Below are 22,085 nucleotides of genomic sequence, written 5' to 3' on the forward strand. Positions count from 1 at the left end.
GGCATATGGAGATACTTACCTTGTCAATTTAATAATTAAAAATATCCTGAGGCTGACTGGGTGTGATACCTTTTTAAAGGTGAGTTTGAGGGTCAGGAGGTAGCTGGAGTATGTGGGAGGACTGTATTTGATCTCTGTCAGGACATGGTCCCCTGAACACGGTGGGAACAGCTCCTGAGCACTACCAGGTATGATCCTTTAACAAAGTATTATAGTACCTGTAAGTTTGAGTATTTGGTGCCATCTTCAGGCAAAGGACCTTTTCTCTTTAATTGCTTGCTTCCTACTCAGGGGGTCATACAAAGGGTTGTGAAGAAATCTCTATATTTTCTTGGTTTTATTGTTGAACTTCATGGGTTTATTAATTGATGTAGGTAGAGGCTTATCTTATACACTGGGTTCTAGAGTATTACTGTAGTAACAGTCATATAATACAGCCTAGTATATAGATTAGGTTATTAAAGGCCTAGCATAATATGAATATGATTGTGTTATAAACTTTGTAATCTCCAAGCGGCTAGGGAAAGCCCCGGCGGCTCTCTCTTGCCGCCTGCATTTGGTGGTCTCGAGCCACTCTCCACCCCGGGGTGGCTGATGCCATGGGCGGACGAAGGAGGGAACAGGCCGCCAGGCTGGTTGGTGATCGGTTGCCATTTATTCCATTCTCCCCAAGTGCCTGTTCCAGTCTCACTAAGCTCCCCATTCTAGTCTCACACTGTCCCTCATTCCTGTCTTCTCCTGTCTCTCCCACTCATCTCTCCACACTCCATCTTGCAGCCCACCACAACTGGTGGTAGCAGAATCAACATGTCAAAGCCTTTCCTGATCAGGCTCAAGGTGGAAATATCACCTAAGGGTGTTTCTTCTCTCCTTCGTCCAATAACTTAATTAGCATCTTAATTCTGCTTCTTAATATTAGTCATTTTGTATGGACACAGTAAGAGATATATTAAGCTTGTAGGGTGGCTCTCCTGGGGACATTTCGCTATAGATCTCAGACTACAGTGCTCAGGCCAGGTTAATCTTTCCTAACCCTAGCAGGATCCTAATCTAGATGCTGCTTTTTGGATCAGGACAGAATTTGTCCATGGCTGCTCTTAACTTATAGTGAAGTATTATGGTGCTTTCCCCTGGCCCATTTTGATGCCAGGGTAGCTCACAGCTTGCCCTGGATCCATCCAGTCCCTTGTCGGGACCCTGCTTTTGGGGTGTTAGGAAATAAGGGCAACTCAGGCTTAGGTCTAGAGGACAGATTTCCAGTAGTGAATATCATTTGGAGTCAATTAACTCCCAAGTTACAAAAGCATAGTACTGTCTTCCTGTCTATACAAAAAGGACATCGCTCTGAATTAACTATGCAAAGGACTTAAGGAGAATAGAAAAGCAGAATTTACAAGTTAACAGAGTCTAGGAACAGAGTCTGATTAGGAAATAAAGGTGTTTGGTTGGGAAAGCAGAGCACAAAGAGGTTACAAATGAACACAGAGGAATGGGAGCACTGTGATGGGAGTAACCCAGTAAACCTAAGCTCCCTGTGGCAAGGCAGAAAGGACAAACCAATGTTATCTTACAATAATCAAACCATAAAGCTGTACGTATATACAGAAAATGACTTTGTCTTATAACTTACAACTAGTGAGGTGGCATAATTGTTTCTTTAAGTGCTACTTTTGTATTATATGATATAGAAGTTTAATTTGTTTACTTTGTTTTAATTTGTCATCATTTTTTAAACATAGTTTTACTATCAGTCTGTCTTGTTCTATGAAGATAAAGCAGTTTCTTTTCACGTTGTTCCAATACCTGAAGTGGAAAAAGCATAAAGAAACTTTTACTTGAGTGGCTTCAGCAGGGGCATGTACACTGGATAAAAGAGTGTGAATTTAGTGTCAGGTTAATTTATCACATATAGTATGGAGATTGAGCTGGTAACAATATTCCTAAATATTTTTGAAAGGCATGGGTGAAGTAGAAATGATACCTCTTTTGTATTACCTTTCTAGAATGTTGTTGACAGTAATTTTGTGTGTGTGGGGCGGGTGGGAGATGGTGTGTGGTACAGGACACTGGAAAGCTATTTTCTTATGAAAAGAATGCATTTTGGAGTTTCACAGTTGTTCTTAATTGAAGAATTATTTGTAATACTAGCCAGTTGGTGAGTGCCTTAAATTTTTAGATTTAAGAGCTACTGAGATTGTTTTAATGCTTCTTGATTATTCTCTCTTTTTTTTTCTTTTTAAAAGGGTCACACCCAGCAATGCACAGGGGTTACTCCTGGCTCTGCACTTAGTAATTACCCCTAGCGGTGCTCAGGGGACCATATGGGATGCTGGGAATCGAACCCAGGTTGGCTGTGTGCAAGGCAAACGCCCTCCCGCTGTGCTATTGCTCCAGCCCCCTGATCTTTGTTTGTACTGGACCCCAGCATTCTACAATGGAGCATTAGAGTAGTTCTAAAACTTTAATAATCCTAATACTAAATTTGTGACTGAAACTTGCACATTGCTATATCTTGTATATTCAGGTCTACTTTTATCTAGGCTTTGTACTCGGTGTACTCTGCAGCATAAGTTCTTGATTGAAAACCTTCAATAGACTGGCATCATCACTTACTGATGGTGTTGGGGCTTGAACCCAAGACTTAACAAATGTGAAGCATTCTCTCTGTTCCTGAGCTACATCTTTCGTCCCTGATTGCATTCTTGATTATCATAGTAGGCTATAAAGCTTCCCTTTGAAATTTGATAGCTTTCCTCTGTTTATAAAGATGCCATGAAAGCTAAGAGATGGGGTATCTGAGCAAGTTTTTACTTTCTTTGTTCTTATTTCCATGTATCTCTTCTTTTACTGCTTTATAACTAGATGACTACAGTGCTTAACCTCCCAGCTTCCATTTGGTTTTCCTCATTCCTTTTTTTATGTAGGAATGCCAGATCTTTTAAAATTAGTTTTTATGATTTTATTCCCTACTGCTGTCTTGATTAGAGCACACCTTTTTAGTTCTCCATAAAGCCTCACTGGTCGTGTCTTCATTCACCCTGTCCTTACTACAGCCTATATCAGTGAGTCTTTTTGTTCATGAACACTTGTCCCACTTGCTTTTGTCTTCTAACTTTGCTCTCCAAGTAAAGTTCTTTGCAGTATCTTGCCCACTCTGAGCAATTTGGTCCCTCCAAGTCAGCCCTTGACCAGACCCTATTTCAGTTCTTTCTTTCTCTGAATATGTCTTATAACTGGAGTTGTTTAGTAATGTTTTTTTTTTAACATTACAAGATACCTTAGAATATTCTTTTCTTTTTTGCTGTCCCCTCCCCACTCTAGAATAATATTTGTAGATTATTATTTGTAATATTTGTAGGCTACTAGAAATAGCTTACCACTTCTGGGTTTAACTAATGGAGATCAATAACTACTTCAGATACTGAAATTTTTATATCAGTATCTAGGAAAGCATATTAGTTTTCCAGGTAATGAGAGATGTCAGATGACCTCATTTGGCTAAGACTAAGTGATTTGTGTGATTTCATTCTGAGTGGTGAAGGACAGCAGTCAAAACTGTTAAGAGTGCCATGAAAATTACTAATACAGGAAAACTTTTATGTGGGAAGGGGAGAACTTGGGTTTTAGAGACACCCCTGGTGGGTGTTCTGGGGCTATTCTTGATTCTGTTGTCAGTAATGACCACTGACAGTGCTCAGGGAACCCTTTATGGTGCTGGGGATTAGACTGGGGTTGGTTGTGGAAGGCCAGTACTTTATCCACAATATATTATGTTGGGGGTGGGGTGTGTGTGTGTGTGTGTGTGTGTGTGTGTGTGTGTGTGTGTGTATCTCCGTCTCCCCCTCTCTAATACACACACACAGAGCTTTTTTGTTTGCTTTTGGGTCACATCTGACTTACTTCTGGTTCTGTACTCGGTAATCACTCCTGGCAGTGCTTTGCGGGGACCATATGGGGTCCCAGGGGATTGAACTTGGTTGGTGTGAACAAGGCAATTACCCTACCCTGCCGGACTCTGGGCCATGTACCCCTCCCCCCCTTTTTTTTTTGATGTGGTGGTGCTCAGGGGGATCTTTATAGGGTGCTCGGAATGCAAGCCAGATTGGCTATGTGAAAAGCAAACACCCTACCTGTTGTACTATTGCTATAGCCCCCATTAAAAACATGAAAATAAAACTCGTAATTTTATTAGTGGTTTTTTTTTTTTTTTTTTATGGTTCTGTGCTCAGGGATCAGTTCAGTTGGTACTCAGGGAACCATATGTCATGTTGAGTATAAACTATGATAGGCCATGTCTGTGCTTCAAGAAAAATGTTTTTTGTTTTGTTTTGATTTTGGATCACACACAGTGATGCTCAGGTGTTACTCCTGGTGGTGCTTGGGAGTGCATATAGGTGTTAGGGATCGAACTAGGTCAGCCTCATGCAAAGAAAACACCTTACTGGCTGTACTATTACTCTGGCTCTCCTGTCCCAAAGTCTTAATTTTAGAGTTATTTTGCAGCACCTCTTCCATTTCCCCATCCCTGGGTTTAGCCCTGGTGCTCCTTCCACCTCCCCTAACTGCCTTCTATCTCTAGGCCCAGAACCATTTGGAGTGACTTTTTTTTTTTTTGCTTTTTGGGTTACACCCGGCAATGCTCAGGGGTTATTCCTGGCTCTGTGCTCAGGAATTACTCCCGGCTCTGCTTGGGGGACCATATGGGATGCTGGGAATCAAACCCAGGTCGGCTGCGTGCAAGGCAAATGCCCTACCCGCTGTTCTATCTCTCCAGCCCCAGGGAGTGACCTTGAGGCCATAGCATTGCTGGATATGACTCCTATAAGAATCTATAATAATTTTATATGTGATATAATTATAATTTAAAATTCAAAAGCAGGAGTATATTACTTTTCAGTCAAAAGTAATGTTCAGTTAAGAACCCCTTTGGACCGGAATGATAGTATAGTAGGGTGCTTGCTTTTCTCAAGGTTAACCCCGTTTTAATCCCTACCCCTAGTCCCGAGCTCCATGGGCTCCGAGCCCTGCCAGGAATGACCCTTGAGTACAGAGCCAGAAGTAAGTCCTGAGCACTTTTGGGTGTGGCCCCAAAACAAACACAAAATAACCCAACAACAACAAAAAGCACTTAATATGGAAATATTTATTTATATCAAATTTAACTGAATTAAGTTTAACTGAGGCTAAACTAGTGGTATTTATTTACTAGATGCCAGATTGTGATGATGCTCAGTAGACATAATGAGAGATTCTTTATAGATGTTGGTTTTCACTACAGACTTTTTGTGGTTTGAATGATCTGAAATAGAACATAAATATTCTAATTTTTAAACAGAGCTGGGAATATAGTTCAGTGGTAGAACACTGAGGCCTTGAGTATAATGCTTGGCTTTGATCATCCCTTGGCTTTGAGTGTTCAGAGTAGCCCCTGAACACAAATCTTTATACACAGAAATCTTATACATAATCACAGAATTTTTAAAATGTGGGATGGCTCTTCCATTTTTTTGTACATATAAAATTCAAAGATTTTTTTGTTTTGTTTATATTTGGGCCACAGGTTTTATTTATTTGGGCCACATTCAGTGGTGCTCAGGGGACCATATGTGGTATCCATACTTGAACCAGGAGGGAGGTCACAGCCATCATCATATGTTAGGCCTTAACCTTGATAGTATTTCTCCTGTTCTACATAGGTGGCCTTTTTTATGAGGAAGAGGTGTCACATTTATCTGGGTTTGCTCAGGAATTACTCCTGGCAGTGCTGGGGATTGAACTGGGGCCAGCTGCATGCAAGGCAATTGCCTTTACACTTGTTCTATCTTTTTGACCCCACAGAAATGAATTTTTTAAAAAAGGGATTGATTTGGGCCACATTCAGCTATACTCGGGGGCTACTGCTTGCTCAGTGCTGGTGAGTCACCCTATCCCTCATTAGTGCTTGAGGGTTGCCTCTGGTGTTGCCAACCAAGCATATGCGCCAGCCATTGAGCTATTTCTCATTAAAAGCTTATATAAATGATACTGATTTATCCTTTTACATCTTACATTTAAGCACTTTCTTGGTAAGGCTTAGTAATAACTTCTGAGTATAATTCAGTGTGTTAGCACTTTAATACTGTCTCATTTGATCTCACAACAATGCTTTATATTATGCAGGTCTAGGTAAATCCCCTCAAGTTTGTCAAGATTTTGAGAAGGGGAGTTGGAGAGCTTGTATACGGATTGAAGTGCATGCCTTGTTTGCAGCTGACCCTAGTTCAGTTTCTGGCGCCATATTGTCTAATTACCAGCAGGTGTAGGATCCCCACGAAGCCTCCGCCCACTCTGTGTGGTCCTGCTTGCTGAGAATCATACCTAGATGGCAGAGAATTGCTGGGGTTAGTGTTCAGACCTCCTGAGTACTACTGGGGAGATAACTCAAAGGGCGAGACATGAGTTTGCACAGGCTTGGTGGTCCCCAGTGCCACTGTGTTCCAGCAGCATGCCATCACTGGGCTCTGGCATTGATATGTGTGGCACAGTTCGCTGTGTGGCTCTGGGTTCCTGAGCACTAATCAGGAGGTCCACTATCCCCAAAAAAAGATTTTGAGAAGGAATTTTTTGGTGGGGGGGCACTCCCAGTGGCGCTCAGGGCTTCCCCCTGGCTCTGCACTAAGGAAACACTCCAGGAAGTCTTGGGGGAACCATATGGGGTGCTGGGGCTTGAAACTGGGCCAACTGCTTGTAAGCCAGACACCCTACCGCTGTACTATTTCTTCGGCCCTGAGAAGGAATTCCTTCATTCTACAGTATTTGCAGCCCAGAACTCTGACAGGAAATGTGACTCTTAATGAGTGTCAGACCTCTTTATTTTCAGACAGTGCTTTTCTGAGTTGATGTCTAATTCCTTAATGTTAGTAAGAATATTTGTCTAGAGATAAAAACATTTCTTGCTGAATCTGTTTACTAGCTGTTTAAAATATCAGGTATTTCACTCCAGCATTGGCTACATTCCAATGAAATGAAAGCTTTTTATGGAAGTTTGCATTGCCAGATAAAATGAGCAAACCAGACCATGCCTGCAGGTTTGTAGCTTCCCTGCCATTGCACTGTGAATGAAGACCAATGCAGGTGCTATCTCCCTTCCTCTACCTCCCCCATGGGGGCCCCCCCTCTCTCCTTTTGTTTTTTGAAGGGGTTATTTGGGTCACATTAGCAGTGCTGAGATGCTGTTCCTGCCTCTATGCTCTGGAGGATCACACGTGTTCCTGAATTGAACGGGGGTCAGACGCCTGCAAGGTGTGAAGTACCTTAGTTTCTGTACTATCTCTCTGACCCTAAGAGCCAAATGTCTAGTCTGGGAAACTCCTCTCTGCAACCTAGATTGAGTTTGGATAAAGCTACCTACTAATTTATTCCTCATTTAGTGGGCTTTTAAGTGGTAAGATCATCCAAAAACCTCATTTGTACTTCCCTAAGTAAATATTAGTAATGTTATGGTCAAACAATTTTTAGTCCTTAATAATCATTCTGTCTCAGCGTAGGTTCTGAAAACTGTAATCATGTAATCTTTTTTGCACTGTTTTCTTAGGGTTCATAATTCTATAGGATTTACACTGAAAGTGGTTGGATAATGCTAGACTTCATATCTGCTGCTTGAGTAGAGGAGAGCATTTTTCATTGGTCATCCATTGCAGGATTGGAGAGAAGCATTTTTCTTTGGCAAGCCATTAAGGGAATGAACTAGGAGTGAACGAGTTTTCTGGTACTACTTCATTCTTTAATAGTAACACCTTATTTTTCCAGTGGTTCCTCTGAACTTTATCATGCTGCTGCTACTTTACACATCATTTCATTGAATGTTCAAAATAGTTAATTTATGGGATGAGAAACAAAGACCTCAAGGGGTTAAATTCACAGTGGAATTTAAAATCAGTGTCTCCTGTGCATCCCTTCCCCCCTCCTGTGATTTCATAATACATTTACATGCTTTACTTCTGTGTTGGGCTGGAGCTATAGCACAGTGGTACAGTGTTCTCCTTTCACGTGGCCGACCTGGGTTCGATTCCCCTGCCCCTCTCGGAGAGCCGGGCAAGCTACGGAGAGTATTGAGCCCGCACGGCAGAGCCCGGCAAGCTACCCGTGGCGCATTGGATATGCCAAAAACAGTAACAATAAGCCTCACAGTGGAGGCGTTACTGGTGCTGGCTCGAACAAATCGATGAGCAATGGGATGACAGTGACAGTGACTTCTGTGTTACTTCAACTAAGAAACCTGAAGATTTTTGACATTCTCAGCCCCTTACTGTCTGCCTTTATTTAAGGATCTGTTGAAGATTGATTCTGCAAATGTGTTGCTGTGTATTGTCTATTCTGTGAGATGACAAAAAGGTGTTTTCTGACTTAATTAGAGGCTTCCCAAGTTACTGGTTTTGCAACTCAAAAGTTCTTGGGGGGTCACTCACAGTGGAACCTTGGGAGACCGTGGGGTCATGGGGATTAAACTCTGATCTCCTGCATGTGTGTGCTCTGGCTCCTTGGGCCTTCTTCCTGGCCCCTGACTGATCTTGTAAAAGTCATTGCTTGATTTCTGTTATTTTCCAGAAGCCTCGTGATCAAGCTTGTTGCTTTCTTTACTATCAGTCTTTCCTTTTTTTTTTCTTTTTGGGTCACATCCGGCGATGCTCAGGGGTTACTCCTGGCTTTGCACTCAGGAATTACTCCTGGCGGTGCTCAGGGGACCATATGGGATGCCAGGAATCGAACCTGGGTCGGCTGCACGCAAGGCAAATGCCCTGCCCGCTGTGCTATCACTCCAGCCCCACTATCAGTCTTTTCTTTGCAAACCTATGGTACAGGCTGGGATGAAAGTTTTGTCTTAACAAATTTGAACATAGGCATCATTAGAAGGGCTGTTCGGAGTTCTGTGTAGTGGAAAAATAACGAAGAGTAGAAAAGACTATATTACTTGGAAGGATGGTGCTAGGACCTTCAAGTCTGACCTTACCTCCTTTATTATCTTCCTGACCTGGGACCCTGGTTTTAAATAGTAGGGAGAAATTTCCAACTGGCCATTAAAAAAGTTACTGTCTTCACAGGTCTTTGAACTGAATGGTGTGTCGTAGATTCAACCTGTGTTGGCCACATGCAAAGCAAGAATGTACTATAGCCCTAACCCCTATGAACTTATTCATTTATTCACTTATTTATTCCTGTGTTCCTCTCTATGAATTTATTTTTTAGAATTTTGTGCTCTTGTTTTCTAATATTCAATGATAGTATTTCTAATATGTACTTTTTTAGGTTCACACTTCTAATTAAGGTCATTAGGATTCAGTACAGATGCTGTTAACTATCACATACAGTCACTGATGTGCAGGTTTAAAATGATAGAAAGGTACTTAAGGCTGCTTAATGGCATTCATTGCTTTTCTGAGGATAGACTTGTTTTTATAGCATATGCCCTCACCTTAAGGTGCACATGAAATAATCCTTCTATAACAGTCCACTCCCGTGCTTTTGTTGATATTGATCCTTAATTTCCAGGGTTTCCTTTAGAATTTTCAAGCCTTTTAAAAAAAATATTATTATTTAAATTTTTCCCAAACCTTTTAATCCTCTTATCTAACCTTTCTTTAGAGTGAATTTTGTAAACCTTTGCTGTAGATCTGTTGTTTTTGTTCTGTCAAATAGTTTTATGAAGGAGCTACCTTTTTATGCACCAGTTGCATTAAACTTTTTTGGTGATTAAATTTGGATGTGACTTAAGTGAAGGTTTGACAAATAACGTGGTGTATTTGCTGGTGGAATGATGGGCCAGGATGTTTTAGCTCCTGTTTTTCAGCCAGACAGTACTGGTCTGCAATGTCAGAGATTGAGAATGATAGCCTATGCTGTAGATGCTGCTACACCTCCAGGGGGGTTGATGTTGAATTTGAAATTCATAATTCGATAGATCATGACTTTTTAATGTTAGATTCAAACAGTTAATGTCTTTCTTGGTTGATTTTTTTTTTTTTTTGGTTTTTTTTGGGTCACACCCGGCGATGCACAGGGGTTACTCCTGGCTCTTCACTCAGGAATTACCCCTGGCGGTGCTCAGGGGACCATATGGGATGCTGGGATTAGAACCGGGGTCGGCCGCGTGCAAGGCAAACGCCCTACCCGCTGTGCTATCGCTCCAGCCCCTTCTTGGTTGATTTTTAAAACAATTTTTTTTTATTTATTTTTGTTCTTTTGGGGTCAAACCCAGCAATGCTCAGGGGTTACTCCTGGCTCTTCACTCAGGAATTACTCCTGGTGGTGCTTTGGGGACCATATGGGATGCTGAGGATTGAACCCAGGTTGGCAGTGTGCAAGGCAAAACCCCTACCCGCTGTACTATCACTCTGGCCCCTGGTTGATTCTTGAATATGTGATAGTTACTAATTCTAGGTAAGCTTAATTATGTCTAAGTTGACTTAATTCGCAGCATTAAAAAAGCTAGTCATGAACTAAATGGCTGGAATATATTGTGCACTTGGGAATCCTGGGTTCAATTTCTGTCACTGTTTGGTCTGAGCATCATTGGCTATAGTAATAGCCAAACCATTTGTAATGCAGACAAACAAGAAGGCCAAATCATTTTTAATGCAGAAGGGCAGGCTTTGAGAGTAGGGAGAAAGTGAAATGGAACATGAAAATTTTTCTAAGTTCAAAAGTACCTATTAGAAATATTGCCATTAATAGTAGAAAGTGGAACACAGTTACTTAAAAATAGTATATCTTTGTCTTGAATATGCCTGACCTGGGTTCAATATATGGCCCCCTGAGCTCTGCCAGATGTGATCCCTGAGCACAGCAGAGTAAGCCCTGGTCCAACCCTCCCCCAAATAAGTTCATAAATAATAAATAAGTTTGAATAGGAGAAAAATTCCACATATTCATAACCTTACTAGTTACCTGTTGCTGTGTATTATTTGTGACTTTAACCTTGTGCAGCTGTGTTCAGCCCCACAGTTTCTACAGAAACTGTTACACAGGTCAGGAAACCATTCATAATTTGTAAAAAAAAAATTTCTATATTTCAGGGTTCCTCTAAGTAACAAGCTGGGATTGTAGTATTTCAGAGTTCAGGGTTTGTTTCCAAGGTCACTCACCTGGTTGAAATGAGGAGTAAGTTTGAGAAGAGCTATTGAAGGCTTCAGTTATTCGTGTGTTGTCCTCTCTTGGCTCCTGGCCATGTGGGCCTCTCTTTAGGTTCCTAACACAGCAGCTAGTTCCTTCAAAGTGAGCTTGATGCCTTGCATTGATATTTTTTACTAATGGGTCTGAGGTCCATTCAGCCTGGAATCAACTAAGAAAATGATCAGGTCATTATCATTGGTATAGGAGGCGGAGGTCATTGGGTGTCAGATGCTGTAACCACACAGGCAGAGTGAGGGTGGAGAGGAAGGGTCCACTTTGAGAAAGGAATGCTAGGTTCTAAGATTAAGAGACTGAAGAGCTTTGCCAAGTTTGTTTCTATCTTTACTCAGTTACTACTGTTCAGTATTTTCCTTTCCTTCATGTTGGCGGCACTTTGTAACATGTAAGTTATCTCTCCCTTCCTGGCCAGTCCCCCCAATCAGTAAGCATCCTTGACCTTCTCCACCTCCTTGTTCCTTATCTCTTACAAACTGCCTTTTCAGTTCCTGCTGTTTCCATTGATAATAGCTAATCTTGTCGGTGCTACTTTACCAAGGCATATGGAGCTCTAGCATTTTCTGGACTGTTGTGGCATCTATTTATGATGTACATTTCAACCCTTTGTCAGTAGAGGGAGATGCAGTAGGTGTCTGACTAGGATCTTGAGTTTCTTTGTTCTGTATTCCTTTGAGACTTGTACTACTTATTGATTCTACTTTGAAGTAGAATCTTTACCTCTTCACAGCTTGTTGCATGTTTGCTGTATTGTTTCCTTTTAAGATAATTTTACTTAGAAACAACCTTGTTTAAATGTTCATCTGCTTTTGCTGGCTTTGAATGTTACGACAATCTAGCAAGTTAACTGGATAGATACAGACTCAAATCAGGCATTTTGAAACCTTGAGGTCAAGGGCTTTGGTTTTTGCTTTCAGCTTTCAGATTATAGACAAACCATATAGAGGTTAATTCATATACAGGTTATTATAAAATATGATAACTGGGTTTTGAGTAAAGATTTCCAAATGTAAATGGAAAGTGATGAAAATCACAAGGAAAGACTACTTTTGATCAATTTTGCCCTCTTCCCACTCTTGGATAAAGAATAAAATTAACCAACAAGTGTCTCATGTGCTAGGATTCTTCTATACCAAGGTATGGAGTTCTGTTTCCCAAAGCCACTAAAAAGTAGGGGGAAACATTAATGCTGGGTGGAAGAGTAATAGCCAGAAAGGAAAGAAATTCTATTTGTAATCTTGGAAGAGGGCATTTTCAGGACTAAAAAGGAGAAAAGCATTAAAATAAGAATTCTGTTGTTTTGTTTTGGAGAGGGGCGCATGGGATGGTGCTCAGGGCTTACTCCTGATTCTGTCCTCTGGAATCATTCCTGGTGGGAGTGGGGGCCCATAGGGGATACCTGGGATTGAACTTGGTTCAGCCTCATGCAAAGCAATCACCCTACTCACTGTACTGTTGGTACAGCCCAAGCATTCTTGAACTGTGCTTGTAGTTCCCTTTTCCACTGTTTCATCTGTGATATAACTGTTGTGTCAGGTGTTTTTTCATTGAATACGTTTGAGAACCTACTATGTGGCAGGTATTGTACGAGGTACTCGTCACTAATACCACTAACTATGAAACAAAATGAAAAAGAAAAAGCCTGGGGAAAGATCATCGTTATCAGTGCAAGGAGAATCAGATTCAAAGCAGTTCAGCAGTTCTAGGACACATAAAAGTGATCTAATGGGGGGCTTCCTAACAGCACATTTACGTATGATTTAGGGTTCTCTCCCATTACCCACCTTACTCCCAGCCTCTCTCTAGTTAACAGATTATGTTCTTGTTTCCCTGAGAGAGTGAACTGAACAATCATATTACGAATAACTGGTTATAACAGTTTATCTTCAAATAAACTTGTGCCTCCTAGCAATTAGAGCCCAAAATCTGTCTTTCAAGATCTCTGTGTCACAAAATAGCAAATTAGGGCCTGCATAGTGTGAGGAAACTCCTTATCAAGGAAGTAATATGTTTTTACTAGATAATTTAAAGTGGTAGAATAAAATTGCCAAGAAATCTAACTTCCAAACCAAGTTTTGGAAAATACTGTTTTAGTGAGGGTAAAGTTAAGCCAAGCCGTTTGTCCTTTATCATTGGTTATAAGTTGGAAAGGTAAATCTCTGTTGTCAAGAAGAACAGATAATTTACACTTAAAAATGTTTTTGCAGGGGCTGGAGCGATAGCACAGCGGGTAGGGCATTTGCCTTGCACGCGGCCAACCCGAGTTCGAATCCCAGCATCCCATATGGTCCCCTGAGCACCGCCAGGGATAATTCCTGAGTGCATGAGCCAGGAATGACCCCTGTGCATTGCCGGGTGTGACCCAAAAAGCAAAAAAAAAAAAAAAAAAAAAAGTTTTTGCAGGTGTTCTTTATGCTTAAATACAGTGATTATTACCCCAAACGTCTGAGTTTATTAACTGGGTGTGGCAGCTTAAAATAAAAGCATAATTATAGGAAATAAGAGGAACATTTTGATGAGTAAGACTGGCTATCAGAATGAAGACTGGTGGGATTCCAGTCTAGTTTAACTTTCAAGGTCTGGTCACTAATATTTTAATCTTGTGTGAAACTGAACTTTTTTGGTAAGAAGGGTAATGTGAATTCCTTTTGTTGAAATTAGTTTAAAGTTCTTACAATAGTTTAGGTCCAGTGATGCCTGCAATTTTGGGACATGGAATGTTTTGTGAAGCAACATTAATGGCACTACTAAGCATTGTTAAAACTGAGACTACAGGATTTTATTTTTCTTTCAGTATTGAAAATAGTAGTTCTGTTTTGCCAAATTCTTGGAATAGGTCAATACTATGGTTTGAAAGAATTTTTCCCCACTTTCCTGTGATGAAAGTGCTTTGGTTTACAGAATCTCTGTATATGAAGGAGGTGAATTTTGCCTCTAACATTCCATAGTCGAAATCAAGTACATACCCCAGGTTGAATAATTCTATGTGGTTGGTTAATACGCATACAGGCAGAAGCATTTTAGTCTTTTTGGTGACTTTTTTTTTTATTATTATTATCTTCTGACAAACAGTTAGTTTGTAAGTCTCCTTTTCCACTTAAAGAATTTTGGCATCGGTAATTCCAGATACTTAGGTTGGGCTCCCTTGCTTTAGGACTCTGACTTTTATCAAATGTACACAAGTGCTCTGACCACAGTCTGTAGTCAGAACACTGATTAAACACTTGGGCACATGAGCATCTTCAGTACTCCTGTCTAAAAGAAAGTGTTGACTGCTGTACTTTCATCCTTTATGAATTCTTTAAAAGCATCTATTATTTTTAATTTGCAGCAGCTCTTGCCAGGTAAAAAGTTTTGGGAAACAGATGAATCCAGCAAAGATGGACCAAAAGGAATATTCCTGGGTGATCAATGGCGAGACAGTGCCTGGGGAACATCAGGTAATCTAGATCTAGCATCTGTACTGTGATTTATGCCTGTCTTAGAGCTCCTTTCCTCAACAATTGGCAAGTCAGATCATGAATTTTACATCAGTGACATAAGCATGTCGAGCAGTGTCCTGTTCCTGTAGAATAATTGCCATGAAGGAGCTTTTATGATGTAATTTATTGAAGCAAAACTTAACACAATTAAATCTTTATTATTTTATTCAACTGCTAGTTACAGGAGAACAGTCTTATTTGAAATGACCATAATTTCACACATAACTTCTTGTTCTGTAATGCTGTCAGCATACTTGGAATCAGAAAATCCATGCCTGCCTTTTGAAGTTAGGTTATGTCTCTTTTATCTCTCCTTGCCCCTGTGTACCATGTGTGGTATGATCTGTAAATTTGGTTGGGGCCAAATCAAATAACTGGGCATGGATGCTCTTCTGACATACTATCCCTGAGGAGGGATGAGAAGAACTTTTAGAGGCAGGTGCACTGACAGCAGAAAGAAATGACAGGTGACAGAAAGGAAGGATTTAGAAAATCTCAAAGTTGATGTGCTATGTTACAGCACATTGTAAGATGTTTTTTCTCATTTTAGATGACAGTGATTCATCAGAAGAGATAAAATTTTGTTGTTTTTAAAAAGGGCAGTAAAACCACATTTTTAAAACACTACAATAAAAATACATTAAAAATAATTGCTACTACTTGAAAGGGATGACTGTTAATTTATCCACTTAGCTTAGCCAGATAAACCACTTATGTGAATTGCTGTATTGCTCTGCTATGCTGGATATATGAGGATGTGTTTCGTTTCCTTTGCTTATATAGATATTGTGCTTAGGGAAAAACTTTATAGGAAGTTCTGACTCAACTGACCATGGCAGGTTTTGATTCCTAGTCATTGGTTTATCCATGAGACATCACTCGTAATTTGTTTGAGCCTCTGGCTGCACTGTATCATGCTTGTGTATCTTTTTTGTAGATCATTCAGTTTCCCAGCCAATCATGGTGCAGAGAAGACCTGGTCAGAGTTTCCATGTGAACAGTGAGGTCAATTCTGTACTGTCCCCACGGTCGGAGAGTGGGGGACTAGGCGTTAGCATGGTGGAGTATGTGTTGAGCTCATCCCCGGGCGATTCCTGTCTAAGAAAAGGAGGATTTGTAAGTTGGTTTGAGGAACTTGTTCCTATCTTTCTCCCTCTTCTCCCCCGTTCCTCCCCCCTCCCCCCACCCAAGCAAAACATGCCTGTTTAGTTTCCTTAGATATTCATAGCACTAATTATAGGGTGTTTAAAACACTTATTACAATTAGATCACAGCAAACACAGAAGATATAAACTAAACTTTTTTTGTTTTTTAAATGAAATGATATTTTGAGGGACACATTAAGTAATTTAAGAACTGAAGTTCAGATCTCAGTTCATTTGGTCAATGAGAAAATGGTCCAACCATTTTTAATTGGACAAGGGGAAAAAAACTAAAAAGAGAAGATATTAAAAACAGACTCCCGGTGTCAATGTGAAACAGGTCTGAGAGCAGTCATTTGTCAGTTTCTAGGAGTCAAATGGGGAGGATTTTCTTGTTTTGCTAGTTAGACAAATTATAGAATGATCTTTGACCCTCTTTCAGTAGTTTTTCTTCTTACACCCAGTCAGGAAGGAAATTAGAAGTTCTGTTAATTCTGTACCTGCATTTATTTACTTTCATCCCCCTTCACTTCTCTGATGCTTTATATATGACCTCTTCCCTTTTTATCCTAAACAATTTCCCCCCAAGATCTTTGATAGCCTTTCTCAAAATAGTTCTTTCATCACTGACTTTTTAATTCTATAAGCCCTACTATTCCATTTGAGTCTTTGTCATTTTGTGTTTTGTGTTTGTTTTTATATTTTAAATCGCAGCCAGGAAGAGGCACCTGCTCCCTGCCTTCCCTCCTTTCTTCTCCAGCATAACTTGTTCAAGACCTTCTCAAAGCCTGAAGGATTTTTTTCTTTTTGTCTCCCAGACAACCACCCTCCAAGCTAATTATTTTTACTTACCCATGTAAGGGCCCTTCTTTCCCCCACTTCATACTAGTAACATTGTCTTTATAACCATCTTTATCTTACGTTGATCATATTTATCATGCTGTCAATATTTTTATTGTCATACATCTGTTACCATTTATCAGAAATTTGGCCCTATGTTCTGCCTTCTACTTTAAACTTCTTTGGTTTATTAGTACCTACGGTTTGGGATGTAGTTTCTTCAAGTAATAAGTATAATTATTAGATAAGTTAGTGAATATTAAACAAGTGATTATAGATTTGGTTGGCATGAAGAGAACAGGTAAGATCTAAAGTAACCAGAATCCATATGGAATTAGCTTAGTTTTATGTGTGTTGAGAAGATATTTAATTGGTATTTTATCTATGGCTAGAGCATTTAGTTCCCTAGGAAAGAATGAAGTGATATAAACTATAATTTAAAGACTGATTTGGATTTCTCCCAGGTTCAAACCTGAAGTTTGGTATAAAAAATTTATGACAGCACTTCCCTTGATTAAGGAACTTACCTGGAGCTTTTGTTTTGAGTCTTGAGTGCTGTACATGTTCATATTCAAACTGAAATGGGGAGCTTGACTGCTTCTAGGTTTTTTTGAGCCTACGGAAACATAGGTCAGATTTTACAGCTTTGTAGTCAGATGGAGAAAGACTCCTTTTATTTGCATTTTCCCAAAGTGCCTGTGAAGAACAAGATCTACCCTTTAAATGTGGGAACAAGATCAGGCCAAAATATCATTTGCCAGTTGTTCTGTGGAAAGAATGTGTTTTTTTTCTCTTCTTTCACCTTATCCCCAGGTTACTTCTTTTTTGTTTCCTTTTCTTTTTGGGGGAAGAGTTTGGGCATACCTGGCAGTGCTAAGGGGCTCCTCTTAACTCTGCTTGGTAGTCATGCCTGGTGATATTTAGGGGCCATGTGTGGTACTGAGGATTGAACTGAGGTCAGCTGCATGCAAGGCCAGCACCTTAAGCTCTTTGCTATTTGACCTGCCCTCACCTCTTTTACTGTCCTCATACTTTCTTCGCTACTCTCCTTCTTTCTTTTCTTGTATTTGTTTTTGCTTTTGTTTTTGGGCCATACCCAGCTATGCTCAGGGGTAACTCCTGGCTCTGAACTCAGGAATTACTCTGGTGGTGCTTGGGTGACCATATAGGATGCCAGGGATCCAAATTGGCTTGGCCGCGTGCAATGCAAGCACGCTACCTATCGTACTATCTCTCCAGCCCCTTTTTCTTCATTTCTTGAGCACACTTTTATCAAAGGAAAAACTCACTTAATTACTTCCTGCAACTTTCAGTTCCTTACTATAGGATAAAAGATTGGGTGTTATGCATAGGTCAATTGTTAATGTGTTGAGAGAGGGACTTGTGTGATTCTTGCCATGAAATATGTCACTTAGTTTCTAGTTTTTCAGCATTAGCTAGGAGGCTTTTACCTGGGTTACTATGACATTAGTGGAAGGCAGAAAAGTAATTGGAATCAAGAGAAAGATAAAATGCTAAGAATTATTATTATTTCTCTCTTTTCTTTCTTTTTCTGCCCACTTTTCATTTTTTTTTAATTTAATTTTTGGCTTGGGAGTCACACCTGGTGGCGCTCAGCTTTGCTCCTGAGTCTGTTCAGGGATCACTCCTGGCAGTGGTGAGGGGACCATACGGTATACCAGGAATCAAGCTTGGGTCAGCCACATGTAGGCAAGTACCCTCCCTGCTGTACTATCTTTTTAGTCCCCACTTTCTTTTAAAATAGTTGTTTCACTAATCTTACAACATATCTTTTTGTAGTCAACGTCTTATTTTATTTTTGTAAAAGTGGCTTTTATCCTCGATTCGTTTTGAAGACTGGTGACTTTTAGCTCTCTTAAATTATTATGCCCAGTTTAGGGTAAGATCTAGACTAGAGTTCAGAAAAACTAAAGTCTCCAACAATCAGTTTGTTTGAACTACCGATATCTTTTTTTTAGATCAAAATAAAGGAAAATTCTTCAGATCTGTGTTCTACCTTCTCAGAAGACAGGTGGTAGTTAATAAAATTTATCCTAGATTTTGATTTGAGTTGTCTCAGAGGGTTAATATAGGAGGACTGCTTAGTGACATTGAACTATCACATTGGAATGTCCAGTCTTCTGGCGGATGGAGGCCGAGTGCCAGTGAACTGCTTCACAGCTTTAGGGTTGTATGCTGCTGATCCTCTCTCTAATGTGGCTTTGCTTTGCCTGTTGGTTAGGATGAATGACATTTGACCAAAGCTCTGGGTATGGAAACCTGCATCACTTTATGCTTGTCGTAGTGTGCAGGTATCTTCTTGAAAAAGGTGAGCCTTACTTTTTTTTTTTTCATTTTTTTTTTTTTTCTGAACTTGAGCCTGTCATTCAGAGTTGGGTGCTATAGCCAGTGAAACTAGAGTATCTTTATTCTTGGGAATAATTGCTTTAAAGAGTGGTAACTAGTGGTTTGCGGGTTAGAACACTACCTCCAACATAACCTGTTTTACTCTTCTGAGAACTTAAATATCAGATCTGTTGGAAGAAGGCCTTGAAAGCACAAGGGGTCATCCCAGGCACTGATCTCAAGAATCCAAATGAATTGTTCAGTTAAAGGTGGTTTAGAAATGCAACCAACCACTCATCCTACAGCTATTTCCCACCTGTTTTAAGGTAGCTTCCAGGTTGCAGCCTGACAGAAGGTATTTAACTCGTTTAGCTTTACTAGGTTTTCTGAGTAGTTCTGTGTTTGGAAGCTTGACTTCTGTGATAGTATTTTCAGGCAGACAGTTGAAAAAAACCCTATAATCTGTTCTTAGCACACACTCTAAATTTTCTATTGTATTTTGTAATGAATCAGAAACTCAAGTGTTGCAGTTTTCAGAATAACAGGAAATCTCAGAATCAAATCTACTTTTTTCTTTTTGTATCTTACATATAGCGGCCCCCTCCCTCTCTCCTCCCCCTCCCCCCCAATTGACTGTCTCCGTATAGAAAGTATGACTTAGAGCAGTTACTAAATCATTAATAATGGCTACATTTTGAGACCATTATGTTAGACACTGTTACTGATGTTCTGAAATGTCACATAGTCTTCAAATAGATTGAAGCCTAGTTAATCAGGAAAGTGGATCAAGGGGCCAGAGATGTAGGCACTCAGTAGTAGAGTTGGGGTTGATTCCCAGACCTACAACTTCCCCCTTCCCCTCTACACCAGACTAAACAAACAAAAGTACGATTGGATCACAATTTCTTTCTTTCTTGTTTATGATGCCTAGGGAAATGAGGCCACCCTTAACTTTCAGTTGGGTGAAGAATCTTGCAAAATATTTTTTAAGAAAGAAGATCTTAAAAAAAAAAAAGAAAAAAAAAGAAAGAAGATCTTTGGGTAGTTTTTTTGTACTTGTCTACAGAGATTAGTTTCATTTTATATTTTATTTATTTGAATTTGGGGAGTACACAGCCATAAAACAGGGATCCCATGATGACCACCTTAACCCCTTGTGCTATCTCTCTGGCCTGAGACTAGCTTCTTTCTGACTTTTTGGGAATTCATTTGGATCGCAAAATTTAGGATGGCCTTTCTAATCTTTCATGTCTTTGTTTTAGGTAAACATTCATGCTCTTAGTGCTTCAATTTTTTTTTTTTTCAGTGTTATTTAGGAAGAAGTCTGAGGCTTTAGTCACAGTTGAATTTGAATTCCCTGCATAATGGAGTCATTAAAATCCAGAAAGTCTGATACGGCTAAGTAATACATATGAAGATGGTTTGTGAAATGTACAAAACCATGCTAACCGAAGTCTGTAGAACAATAATAAATAACATTAGCATTTCTTGGGAGTTTGCTTAAATGTAGTATCTCAGACCTGGCATAGAGCTAGTGAATCAAAACCCATATTTTGACCAAACTCTTGTTTGCTTTGTATATACATTAAAGTTTGGTAAGTATGTAAAGTCCTAAGTTTGCCACCGCACTGCATCAAACCCCACCCCCACTCCTCTTGTATCATAGTGGCCTGCTGGCTTCCAAGCATTTCACTGCTAGGCCAAGCATTGCTGGGACTTGCCCAGGACCCTTGACTCTAGCACTGTGGGTGTAGCCCCTATTTTTTCTTTTTTTTCAAAACACACAACATAATTTTCCTGAAAACATATTGGCAGGTGTTTATAGATTAAATTCAGAAACTTACCTGTGGCTAGATGTCTTTCAGATTTGAGCTTCCCTTGAACAAGAAAATCATGCTCTCTTCTATGGTATGTCAAGTTTGTAGACTAGATAAAAAAAATATAATTTAGGAAATAGTCATTTTTGATTTTTGTCTCTGTAATAACTATAACTACACATATATATAGATCTTTTCTCTTGACCTGTGGATTTTTTGTTGTTTTAAATTCATTATATATATATATTACTGTGTCACTGTCATCCCGTTGCTCATCATTGATTTGCTCGAACAGGCACCAGTAATGTCTCCATTGTCCACATGGCAGAGCCTGGCAAGCTACCCGTGGCGTATTTGGTATGCCAAAAACAGTAACAAGTCTCACAATGGAGACGTTACTGGTGCCTGCTCAAATGTGTGTGTGTGTGCGTACATATATATATATATTCCTCCCATTTTGTTTTTTGGGTCACATCCCACGATACTCAGGGGTTACTCCTAGCTCTGCACTCAGGAATTATTCCTGGCTGTGCCCGGGGGACCATACAGGATGCATATTTGTTTTTTTTTTTCCTCATGGTGCTAGAGATCAAGCCTAGGGCTTCACACATGATCTACCACTGAACTACAATTCCCAACCCAGCGAATGCTTTTCTGTTGTTGGTGGTGGATGCGTTTTATCTCAGAATTGGGTTATTGAATATACTGCACTTGGCATATTTCATGTTACATAAAATCCACATTTCCTCTCATTTCAAAATTGGGTTGCATCTTTTATATGATAGCATGCCATGGTTTAATTGTCAGCATTTTATCAGGCCAGAGTTTCCTCTTTGGCACTACATAAAATGAAGCTGTCTTAGATCCAGTGAAATATAGTAGTTAGTGATAACTTAATTCTATACACATTCCTCTGAAAAACCAGTACAATGAAGAGTACTGATTTTCTTAACAGATTTTCTTGCAAAAGTTTTTAGACATCTTGCAGTTTTGAAGGTTTGGAGAAATCTGAGGGAGGGTACGAAGGGCAGCATAAAAAATGATATTGGATAAGAAAATTTAAAAATTACAGAAAATTGCACTTTCATGAATTACCTTATTTACATTTCTTAGAACAACACTTTGAGATAGTGTTGCATCTAAATTTATAGAGAAGAATGAGACTTGGAAGGGAAGTGTTGGGGCCCTGATTTAGGTTTTTCTAATTTCAGTTCTTAGCTATATTTAATTTTTTTACTATGCTATTTATATTGGCCTATAAATTGAGCACCTCACAGTAGGATCATATTTTATAT

General features: G+C 39.8%; 1 protein-coding gene across 13 annotated transcripts in view; it reads left to right on the forward strand.

Annotated features, from left to right (window-relative positions):
- PUM1 (pumilio RNA binding family member 1) overlaps positions 1 to 22,085 on the forward strand; it is a 143,764-nt gene that overhangs the window by 48,734 nt on the left and 72,945 nt on the right. For 10 of the 13 annotated variants that reach the window (XM_055138323.1, XM_055138326.1, XM_055138324.1 and 7 more), the window contains exons 4-5: positions 14,495 to 14,603; positions 15,583 to 15,761. The exons of 2 other annotated variants lie outside the window; for them this stretch is intronic. In XM_055138323.1, coding sequence (XP_054994298.1) covers positions 14,495 to 14,603; positions 15,583 to 15,761 — 288 coding nt within the window. The remainder of the gene's footprint in view (positions 1 to 14,494; positions 14,604 to 15,582; positions 15,762 to 22,085) is intronic. One more of the 13 variants, XM_055138325.1, reaches the window with a different exon arrangement.

This window comes from Sorex araneus, chromosome 5 (genome assembly GCF_027595985.1).
Source record: "Sorex araneus isolate mSorAra2 chromosome 5, mSorAra2.pri, whole genome shotgun sequence".
Classification (NCBI taxonomy): Eukaryota; Metazoa; Chordata; class Mammalia; order Eulipotyphla; family Soricidae; genus Sorex; species Sorex araneus.